General features: G+C 39.5%; 1 protein-coding gene across 6 annotated transcripts in view; it reads left to right on the top strand.

Moving 5' to 3' along the window:
• Nucleotides 1–12,246, top strand: part of LOC124167546 (ETS-like protein pointed) — a 592,213-nt gene that overhangs the window by 573,448 nt on the left and 6,519 nt on the right. For all 6 annotated transcript variants that reach the window (XM_046545502.1, XM_046545499.1, XM_046545501.1 and 3 more), the window contains 2 exons: nucleotides 8,658–8,804; nucleotides 10,985–11,374. In XM_046545502.1, the coding sequence (XP_046401458.1) occupies nucleotides 8,658–8,804; nucleotides 10,985–11,374 (537 nt within the window). The remainder of the gene's footprint in view (nucleotides 1–8,657; nucleotides 8,805–10,984; nucleotides 11,375–12,246) is intronic.

The raw sequence follows: 12,246 nt of genomic DNA, 5'->3' as shown, positions 1-12,246 counted from the left end.
AAATTATTTGCTTGAAAAATATTATTTTCCTTGAAGACATTTGCGATTTTTGCTTCTAGTAGGGGGGGACAAAATGTTAGCATCAGAATATATACACCTCAAAAACTTATTACGATAGTTCTCACAATATTAATTATTAAGTAATTAATTAAGTAGTCAATATTTAATTATTTCAATTAAATTAATAGTGGTTAATATAAAGTTAATTATTAAGTAGGGTACGCCCATGTTGAGACTATTGAAGCTTATGGATATGTTTAAAAATCGAAAAATTACGCCCATGTATAGATCGAATAAGTTGCTGATCGGAAGTATTATGGAAAACATTTTTCAGGGAATATTATTAACAGTAATATATATGTACTCGTGCACGACCGGATTCGTAACTCAAAACATCATGAAGCCAAGATTCATATATCGCCCGTGCGTAAAGTGGTTTTCAGAATTGTGTAATTAGTAAACTATTTTTGTAAATCGTTTAATTATCTAAGAGTCCCTCTCATTAGAGACCGCGTTCGTTGAAAGTGCCAAATTTAGGATTCTTAAGTGTGACTCCCGTTCCGATGTGTAACTGATGGACAACGGCGCGAAAGTGATATGATGAGCTGCCACCCTGAGGCTTGGAAAGATGTCTCGCGTGTTCCCAGAATTTTTCACGTTGGTTGATTCTCGGTGATCATGTCTTGCGTATCCCTCTCGTGTTTTCGCTTAGGAATTAATTGTACCCCATTTGACGCTGTTGAATGGGTTATCTTTCGGCGCGCGACCGTTGCCTCTAGGTGATACATTCTTTTTCGACGCGTCTGTGGTGAGCTAATGGCATGTTTTGCCTCCAGTCATGGTAATGTTGAACAAGCGTTTGCCCTTTATGTCTTATCACCTTTCTCATCAAGATTATTAGGTGGAGCAGCTTTTTTATTTTAACTTTCTCGTGGCCCAGAGGTTCTGGCGATCCTCATTCTATAATTTGTTGTTAATTGATGTATGGTATATTTGGTCCGTATGGTACGGATACTATTTATGACGAAACACTTTTCGAGACGTGGAATCTCAATTTTAAAATTCATTCCCACCACCATGATCAATGAACGAGTGTCAGTGAGGGCGTGTTTTTCTTCTAAATTGTGTGAACTATAGTATTAAGTTTTTGAGGTGTATATATTCTGATGTTAACTTATTGTGTTTCCTCCTTGATTTTTTTTCGGATTTATACCCATTGATTTATGCAAATTAACGGATGCCGCGTGGTAAATGATTTCTATAGGCATTTTCAGATTTTAGTTACTGCTACGCCATCAATTTTGTAGAAATTGAACTAGCATACTTAATTATCTGAGTGAGTTTACTCTCTGAGTGTGGATATGACTTAATTGGTCTTCTGCTCCATTTTTATGGTTTTCATGTAGTGCATATTCTTTCTTTTTTTCTTTCTTTAAGAATATAATTTTCTCTTGATGAAACTTACTTCGTAGCGTGATAGGAAATCTTGTTTAACGACACAGTCTGTGGCATTCTTCTTTTTTTGTATTCTTTTTAACTCATTCATTATCATTACCTGCTATGGCTATTCATTATATGCTTTATTTAAGTAATTTTCAAGATAAAGAGTAGAATTTTGATGACGGATGGCTTAAAAAATGAAGTCTCCGTTTCTTCCAATGGATTTTCTTCTGTGCTTCGTATTTGTCAGAAGAAAAAATGTTTTTTGTTGATAACCTTAGTCGTCCTTCTTGGTATAAATCCATTTTCAAAATTCCGATGAGTAATTACGAAGTTTTCTCTCTGTAGGTATTAACATAGGTAGTGTGAGTAATTATACACCGCGAAATTTCTAATGAATAAGATGGGAAATGAGAAATAAAGTTCATTTTAGCATGATAAATGGGTCAAATCCGGTCCTTATAAGTAGTGGCTAACTGCCATTCGTTTTGCATTAATACACCTTAAATTCATATAATTTTATATATATTCTAATATCCTATCCCGTCAGACCTGTCGCTACCTGTTTATATTTCTAAACCACGAAGCATCATAAGCGAAAATAAAAAATGGAAGGAGGAATAAGCTATTTTAATGTAAGGTCGACGCTCAACGCAATAACCGTTGCAATGGTTTAAAATTTCAAATGCACTCACCAAATTCTAGTGACAATCATTTTACATTATTATCAGGAGGAATATCCCCAAGTAGATTTCAACGTTAAATGTGAGATTTTCAACCGAAGACATCTTTCTCAGTATTAACCGCTGGTCCTGATTAGAGCTCACTGCGTAACACAGAAGGCCCATCACTATGGTTGCGAAAATCATCCAACGCGGAGGTTGTGTGTACAGCCAGGCGCAAGTCGGGGAGGGAAAAAGATAAAAAGGATTCGGGTGCGCTTGACCGTAGAAGATTGGTCCCTTTTTTCTCTTGGCTATCCTAACTCCTCTCTCAATTTCGCAACTTCGTGGCTTCCCCCCTCCCCAACACCGTCTTCTTCACGGTCGGCTCGTTGTGTTGTGTACATCTCCGTCTCTTGCTGCTTTCGTGGTATAAAAAGGAAAATTGGAAGACGGTAGAGGGGTTTGGAAAAAAATTAATTTGAGTAGGCCCGCGAGAGTTTCCCTCTCATTACGAAATGTTGATGGTATTTCGCTTCTTTCCGCTGAAGAGCCCAACGTGTGGATTTCTAGAGGAGTGAATCCTATTTTTCGATAAAATTTTTACCTTTACTGCTCGCGCGATAGTTGCTATATTTATCCGACTTTGAAAAAAAAAATCGGATGTGAGACCTTAGTGATTTAGATCTCATTGTTCAACTTACCATATGGTTGTTACGAGTCGGGGAAAAAAAGGGAATTATTTTAATATAGTATTCTGCCGATTAAGGTGGGTTTCCATGGAGTACTAAGGAGTAGTCTTGGAGCCTCCCTTTCCTTCAAGCACCGCCTCCTTCAATTCAATCTAAGGCCTACTCCCTTTCAATCTATCTAAAAAATTCTAATCTCTTCCTTCCCCTCCCTCGTTTACCTAACATTCTACCCTCTAAGACCGTTTTCAACATCCCCTCACCGCTAAATACTCCCTCCATCCATACTTTCTGTCTCATCCGTAATGGTTATATATTTATTTACTCTGGGCAAGCATTTAGCCAGAACTCAGCAGCGGTGAGGGTGTTTGGGTGGCGTGCGGGTTGTTTTTTGCGATTTATTTCGTTCGCTTGGAGGTGGAATTGATTGTCACCGTGGCTTTTTACGGAAAAGGCCGTAATTATTATGGCATGATGGAAATTACTGTATCTTTCGGTATTTTTTTTCAAAATCCCTCTCTTTCGAAAAAAAAAATATAAACTTTAGTGCCCTGGCGGTAGTTGCTATAATTAACCATTTCGAAAAAAAAATCGTATCTGAGACCCTGAGTGATTGAGATCTCATTGTTCAAAGTCAACCTTCATAGGAGGTAGGTCGTGGAACATTACTAATGATAAACGAAGATATAATATTGTCCACAATTTATTAACCGAGTACTACACAATCATCCTCAGATACTAATAGGAACTAGCAAAAAATTCATATTCCAACAGATTCCAGCGACTCTTCTGAAATGATTTTAAAAACTTTAAAACTCACTATTTATAAAATTTACGTGGAAGGACCCCCGCTGTGGGCGCTCCAATATTTTTTATAACTCGGCACCACTGACCCCTCCCCCACTAGTTTTGAAGGTGTGTATAACAACTGGAACACGTGCAGAATTCGGTTAATAAATTGTGGAAAATACGATATCATCGTTTATCATTTTCATTGTTCAACTTGAAATGGCAAGAGGAAGTCAGAGGAGGCCCTTAGCCTGGTTGTCTTATAAGTAGATTTGTGGCGGTCATTGGCTCAATGAAAATAACTAAGATCCCTCCCCTTACTACGTGTCAGGTTATAGGTACAGTACCTCTTAGACAAACAACTTGGTCATTGCACCAGTGCTATGTTATACGATTGGTGTCTGCTTATTAAAAAATAATTAAATGAATAAAAAGTTAAACATTGTGAAAAAAGGCACTATAAAATAAATTTCCAATATAAATTAACGTTTTATGCATCCAAATATCAAAAATAATGAGTGGTGATAATTTATGTAAAAAAATAAAAATACTATAATAACAAGAGTCAAAGAATTATTTTGGCGTGGATGGTAAAGTTAGTTATAAAAAAACATTGAAGACAAGGAAGAATGAACAAGGAAGTCAAGGTCCATGACCAAATGCACCAATGCATGTCCAAAAATTAATTTTAGAAGAATCCTATTTCTCTCTAACTAGCCGGATTTGAGGGAAGATGCATAGAAAAAACCGAATCCAGGAAGGTCCAATTATATTTTAGATTAATTATTTCACTGTCGAAAAACCTGGATTAGAAATTATTCCTCATTGCTTGTTTGCCTTGCTAACTCAAGGTACAACGTCGAGGGGGCGTAAACTAGCCTAGATATCTCGCACGTGCTTCCTTAAGGATTTCCTATGATGCACGCGTTCAGGAATTTCTCGGAAGGCTTTCTATAGATATTTTGGTTTTTCCTCGAATTTTTCCTATCGTTCAGAGACGAAAATATCCTTTGAACACTTAAAACAGGGGCTTTCAGCCTTGTCATAATGTGATACAGTGCAATAATGCATATTTTTGGATTCATCAACAGAGCTCATATTCAATACGTATCAATCATTGCATATTTTCTAATTTTTAATCATCGATTTTAATTTACTGTGTGGGCTCTTTAATTTGTTAAAGTGTTATTTATAAACAACGGTAAATTTTGATCATCATCGATTGGAAACTATTTCTCTTTCGTTCTGTCACGGGACATAATTTATCCATTTTTTATTGTTTTTAGTGTCTCTTAAGAAACATCCAATTCAGATACCACCTCTCTCCCAACCAAATACAAATCACCTAAGTTACATGAAAATGACGCCACTGTCTGCTTGAAAAAAATCTAGAAAAAGACGTTTTAACTCAAATACGTAAGGATTGAATCATCCACTTTACCTGTAACTTGGTTCTGATTTACATCGTTGATGGATGTCATGAATGATGAAAAATATTCAAATAACATTTACGAAAAGTATTTGTTTTGAATCACATAGTTGCGTCCATAACTCCGCCTCACCTAGGGGCGGCGCCAGCATCGCGATGTGGAGGACATCTTCGAATTGTCATTGGCGCGCGGGTTCGCGGTAAAGATGGTATCCAGCCATTCCTCTTAGTATCGCGATCTTCTAAAAGGGTGTCGTATTTGGATGTGGCCATAGAAAGGCAGGGGTTCAGGAGGGGGTTGGGTAAGCCATTGTTCGCCATAAGGCTGGGGTTGAGGGGCCTCTATGATTGGAGGAGAGGGAGGAACAATGGGAATCGGACGATTGTTGCGTGTCGGTGGACGATTGGAGAAGTTGCACCCACCCGATACGAAAAGAATCGTAATTAACCCCACTTACCCCTGGAATAATTCCTAGTTTTTTGTTCTCTCCTTGGAATAATGGTGCGTCATAGACTCTTAAGTGTGTCTTGAATTCATTATTATACACCTAGGGCAAATATTTGGTTTAGAGTTACTAATTAAGAAAAGTGGGTGCAGGAATTTGTTTGTGGATTAATAGGTGGTTTTATTCTCTCCATACAATAATCGAGCGTCATAGACTGTATGTGTGGTTTGAATTTATTATTATTCACCCAGATTGAATATTTAATATAGAACTACTAGATTCATTATTTTAAGAAAAAATACGCTTTTATCACAGAGAACGTTTTTTATCCCAATTCTTATAATTGTTATCACACCTATCAAAACATTTCTGGGCATAAGCTGCAAGATTACGTCTATATTCTGTTCTAATGCGTTCAAACCTTTAAAATTTCTCGTATGACTGCAATATCGGTCGCATTAGCAGATGTTGCTACTTCGCTATTTCTGCTATCGCATAAAAAACTATTTCACTCCATACAATATTTCTCAAGCGGTGGCCCGATCTTTCATTGAAAACGATATTTCATGGCATTCCCAATTTTTTACGAAATTAAAAACGTAAAGTATTCGCAATTTTGCATTTAATTGATCGATGAGTAGCCAGCTGTCTTTCATTTGCTATTTCAATAGAACAGTTCGCGAAACATGTCATGCATATCATAAATCTTCTCATACTCTGAAGTATTCGTTTTACTGCTCTGCAGTAGGTACTCGATTAAATTTTTCTTCCCTATTTCGTTTCAATTCCTTGAAAGATATTAATCTAAGAACTACAACACACAGGTATCATTTATCTATTCCGAAACATTGTGTTTATTGATTGTATTTTATACGAGAATACTTGAAGTATCTTGCGCAATCCTGGATTTCTTCCCAGGATTCCGAATAATAATTCCCCTGACAAGCACCTCTATAGATGGCTCGTAGGTTTATATGTATATCGATGGCTAAGTTCTAACGACACGTATCTCAATAATAGAAAGTTTTCATGGGAGCAAAAAAGATATTTATTTTTTAATTTTATATAATTTTTATTGAGATTACAAACCAGAAGTACATAAAACTGAAAAAGAAGCATACATTTGCAAACAAATAGTTGTTTTTTGCTTGAATTTTATTTATGTTACTTTTTATTCACAGCATTAGCAGTAGTTAATAACTCAGAGCGGCCTACTTTTGAAATACGTGTTGTTAGAACTTAGCCTTCGATATATGTAGTACTACGTTCAAAGCCCTTGGAAACCATTGTTTTATCTGCCCCGATTTAAAGGTGCGTAACTTCGCGCAATACGAGACTTACGTTCCCAGTATAAATGCTTCTGTCCTCGCGTCCGCGTAATTTTCGATGAGACGCCGGTTGGAGCACGTAAGATTGAAGCGAGAATGGGAGGCGGGGGGATAGGTTGGAATGCGCAAGATCCCATTCGCATCCGCGCTGTACCTCCTACTTTTCCCCTCCCCTTCCTCCTGCTCTACGAACAAAAGACCTTCCCCTACCTCGCGGTTCATCGGGAGAGCCGTAGTGTGAGGATAACGCAACTGAGCCGCCGCTCTCCGAGGCCTATGCCATTGGTCGGAAGATCCGGGGCGCCACCCAGAGGTGGGCGGGACCGCACGAATCTCGACCAATGAGGTGGTCCAGAGGGCGGGAACAATGCAGGCCGCGCCTCTTCTCGAGCGGATTGCTCGTAAAGGAAGTGGTAGGGGTGCGATATTGTCGACTTGCGTAAATGGATGGACCGCGCGCGTCCCTTAAAGGTACCCCTACCCTCTCTACTTAAAGCTAGGATCAGGTTTTTTTCATCTCTTTTTCGTGATGCTGAGTCTCCAATCTTCCTCGTCTCCATTCACGAGTATCGCACCGTGTTCCGAAGAATGCTACGCAGGTTACTATTTTGGAGACGAAGAATATATTACGTGCTGCAGTTCACGGCGCTGACTCGTTCATTTTCATTGCGTGCTGATATCGGAATTGCGTAATAGAAGTAGATGCATTTGAATATTTGCAATTGGTCTACAAAAATAAACTCCGCTCCATATCGACTGTTTCTGCTTCAGCACAATATTTCGCTTATTCCTTAAATTCTACCGATTTAACAACCTATGGCTTTAAATACATGTGTCTATACCTGATCAATATACTCCCAAATGTGCTCAAATCACTTATGATGGATGCATGGCATTTAAGGATATGCTTAAAGATGAGTATTGTTTCTAAACTAGGCTAATTTTCGTCGTAGTAACTGTAATTGTTTATTTTATCGCTGTGAATTTTTTACCTATTTAATTAAATTTTTGTTTTTACCCTTTATGTATTTTGTTGTATTGTCACGTACAGTGTAATTGCAATAATTTTCGCGAGGCATATGTGTGGTTTTATTATTCTTATAACCAATACATAAATAATGGCACTCCCATCAGGCCATCCGTGACTACTTTTTGGATCTTCCAGTCTGTTCGTGTCTTGCGATAGAGTTTGAAACTTGATTAATATATATTCCGATTTGCTATTTCCCGGATGCTATATGTTATGCCTTGGCGAATATTAGGGCCTGGGCCCCCTTTACCTCGAAATGAGGATTTATATACGCCATTGGGAGACATTAATGATGTTACTTAAATGTTCAGGCTTCACATACTGAGGCCTTTCGATTTGAAAATGAAAATACCTTACTTTTAAGGCTTCGTTACACGGTGCATTAACACGTACGCGTTACTGTATCGTGTGACCAGGCCTTTAGCGTAATATTTTTCTTTTGCGGTATTGATATGGATTGGTTTTAGAAGAAGATGATGTTGTAACATTGAAACATAGTTCGTTATAAATTATATTTTTGTGGAAAATTACAAGTGTTTATTTCAGCATCGTAGAAGCACAAATATTATTCGGTAAACGCGGTGATATTCCGTAAAAAAATTCGCACTTTTATTGTGATAAAAATTTAAAATGTAATATACTAGTATGTACTTATTTAAATTGAGTTAAACTAGGGGCTAAAACCAATATTTAGGCAGGCCCCTCCTATTTCTTCTGTGATTTTGATCCAAAATATGTTTCGTGGAAAATTGCGAGTGTGTATTTCAATATGGGAAAGTTCCACTCTATCACGCTTGAATATTCGGATCTGTGTATTTACGATGTGTTTTCTTTTTTTCCGTAGCGTACGGCTCGCACCAGATGAGGAGTCCGCTGTGCCCGTCAGGGGGCGTGGTGCAGCAGAGGTCGGAGGAGGAGGCGGCGAGGGCGTCGGAGACAACGCCCTCCCCCGGCTTCATCAGCCTCCGAAGCATGTACCTGGTCAAGGAAGGTGAGCATCGCCCCACGTTCGCTTCAAGGAATTGCCTTATAATCAAGGAGGTTGTAAATATCCGGAGGGGGTACCACTGATTTCGAGCGTGGAGCTAAGTGTGGCCGGAATGGGGGTGCTTGGGTAGTACAAGCCACCTCTATGGGGCCTGAGGGGGCCCGAACCCCCTCAAAAATTCGTTATGGGTGTGAGGAAAAAATGTGTCAGGCTTGTCGATTTTCCCCGGAGTGGCCAGATATCGATATTCGAGTTATCATGGTTCTAATGTTGATCATACGACTCTTCTTAAATGCTTAAAAAACTTAAAACTCACTACTTATAAAATTTATCGGGGAAGATCCCCGGTTTGGGCCCCCCCAATATTTTTTGTAAGTCGGCACCCCTGGTGCTTGGGTAGGACAAGACAAACCCACTTTGACCAAAACATTGACAATCCCATAAGGGTCAATTTACTATTTGGTGAAATCTTTGGTCATTTGGTGAAATTTTTGGACATAAATACATTAAAATAAACTATGGAACGCTCAATGTAAACCTTTTTTTATACCTCATTGGTAGGCTTCGCGAAGTTATGACTCAAACATCTTTTCCCTGGGAAAAATTATCATCAATTACTAAGGTTACGTTCTACAACCAGCTCAGCTGAAAATACGAGAGTAAACTAGTCATTTACCTGCATTTATAATGGTATTTAATTTTATTATAGCCAACGGAAATTAGCACATGCAGTAATGAAGTATATTTTCAAGGATATTCCCACCAGTAAAGTGGCTAACAGACACAGAGTTTATGCATTAATAGAAGCATCGCGAATGATGAGAAAAATTTTACGGCAATCACCGGCGAAATACTAGTGATTATGGTAGCTTTTTTCATTTAATTTAGTTCATTTTTAGAACAAATCTTAGCCACCCCAAAATATCAGTCGGAAAATGAGTGCAAAAGTTGTCAAACGAAGGTGGTGGAAGTTTGACCTCGCCAAAAACTCGGAAACCGCGCCTCCAGATATGTACAACCTTGCTTATAATAGTTACGAAAAAAAAGCGAATTGAAATATCACGATTATATTAGGATGTTTCTGATCGAAAATATAAATAATATTATAAAATTTTATGGGTATGTGAATAATATAATGTGATTGATTAGAATTTATATCATTTCCTCTTATATTTAAACTATCAAAGGAAATTCCCAGTTTTCATCCGTCATGATATCCGTTTTTGCTGAAAATTCGAAGTTTATAACGTCCCGAGTCCGATTGGAGAACCTGAGAAAAATTTATGTTAATTGTGTTAATCTGAAATTTTAATAATTAAATCCGTGAAAATACCGCTAAAATATATTAAAATTTGAGGTAGGATAGGGACTGGTTACCATTTAACCTACACTGAAATGTTCAAGATGATAGCATACATTTTTAACGAATAATACGAAACGAAAAGATACTAGTCAAGCGGGAGAGATTACTCCTCCTAAAACATGGAACCAGAGGCGGAATTTTTGGGGTATTACATGGGTCATGACCCCCCCTCCCAAAATTTTATCAAAAAATTTAAATTTTTATTATTTTAATAGTTTTCGTATCTTTTAAATAGAGTTAAGGGAGTGTGTATGCGAATGTATGGCAAGAATTCCAAAACGTGATATAAGTTTGAGTTGCATTTATCGTAGAAGGTAGCTCTTTAAGGTCCCAGGCTTGATCTTGATGAGCTCGATTGTCTCAGGCTTTACTTTGTGAAAATCAATTGAACACAATAAAAGTTATGGTACTATTTCACACAATCTTTTCAATTTTTTTATCTTGATGCCCCAGACTGAAATAAGCCTTTCTTTGTAAAATGTATAGTTTGAGTCGTTACTTCATGAATTTCTTCGTGACATTATATAACTTTGTACCCCTTTAGGACCACCATACCCTCCGTCCTACCTTACCCGCCTTGGCCAGCCATCCCCTCCCCCCCCCTGTTGACTTAGTGCACATGAGGTCATGTTCTCCTGTGTTTGCACCGGATAATGTCGCACAGCGACGAAACTGGTCGACATTAAAATTATTTATGTCAAATCTATTAGGTTTTTTGATTCGTCTGCTAGCCTGGTAAGCCTCTCGGTAAATCCGGTCCCGGCTCTATCCGAATCAACCTCTGGGGTCTGATATTAAAGGACTTTTTTTCGTTTCGCAGGCTACAACGTGCCGATGGGTGGTGGCGACGCGAGCACCATGCAGGCGATGGAGGGTGCGGGTCTGGGTGCCGTGGAGGACGATCCCTTCCGGCCGCACCCGCCCTCCTACGAGGGTGAGCAGGAGTACCACACGATGGACGGGATGGCGCCGCCGCCCCAGCACCACCCCGCCGCGCACCACCACCAGGGCGGCGCCACCATGCACCATGGGCCGCCCATGCACCTGCACCCGCACCACCAGCAACCCCCTCCCCCGCCACCAACGCACCACCACCACCACAATCCGTACGCCGACCCCGCGGCCGAATTCTACGGTTCGCCCGCGCACTTCGGGCAGGAGACCAAGTACGCCGTTCCGCACTACGCCAAGAACTACGGACGCAACCAGGGTGAGTGCGACCAAATTGTGTGTTCATCTACATCATACCCCGCTAGCCGCCTAAAATGAGTGTGGCAGGGGGTGTTAGGACACCAACCGTTTACACATAAAAATGAAGTGCTCTAACGAAGGGAGGACTATACTCTGTTCATTTTATCTCTGCGGGTGAGCTATTGTGGCCAAAGCAAGTGGAGATGAGGGGAGGGAAAGTTTCTTGATGTGTGACTTTCCCTTTGCTAATCAGCAAACAGTAGGCGTGGCCTCAGTCAGTCGCTCTCAGACCTCCTCCGAGTGAACATCATGAATCTGTTCGTGGAGCAGTGTTGCCAAACCTCACGCGTTCTCTTTGTATGTGACTAAGTATACCTTCCACGGGCTTCTGTGAAGGATTATCCCCAATGCCTTCCAAATATTGTCTCAGCGTAAGGGCCAAAATACCGTTGGCCACCTATGACTCGCACGTTTCCAGTGACAAAGTAGGGTGGCTATATACATTTGGCAACGTTTTGTTCGCTCCTCCTCTCTCTCTCTCTTGGTACTACCCCCCAGCGAAGCCATCCGAGAGTGTCCGGACTCTCACGAAAGCTCACCTGCAGACATAAAGTGAATAGACTATAGCATTTATTAAAGTCCTTTATGATTCGGGGGAAAAACGAATTCCCATATCTATCCGTTTGGCAAAACATCTCTCTTAATTTATCGCTTCTATCGGACATATAGTGTGTCTCTAATATTATGTTTGCCGTGTCGCTCTTAAATATATCCATTCTCAATTGTTATACATCTGCATCTACATAATACCCTGCTAGCTGCCTAAAATGCGTGTGACATGGGGTGATTGGACACCAGCCGTTTACACATAAAAATGAAGTGCTCTAACGA

This window comes from Ischnura elegans, chromosome 11 (assembly GCF_921293095.1).
Source record: "Ischnura elegans chromosome 11, ioIscEleg1.1, whole genome shotgun sequence".
NCBI lineage: Eukaryota > Metazoa > Arthropoda > Insecta > Odonata > Coenagrionidae > Ischnura > Ischnura elegans.
Note: the sequence above shows the minus strand (reverse complement) of the source record. Positions and strands in the feature narration are given on the sequence as shown.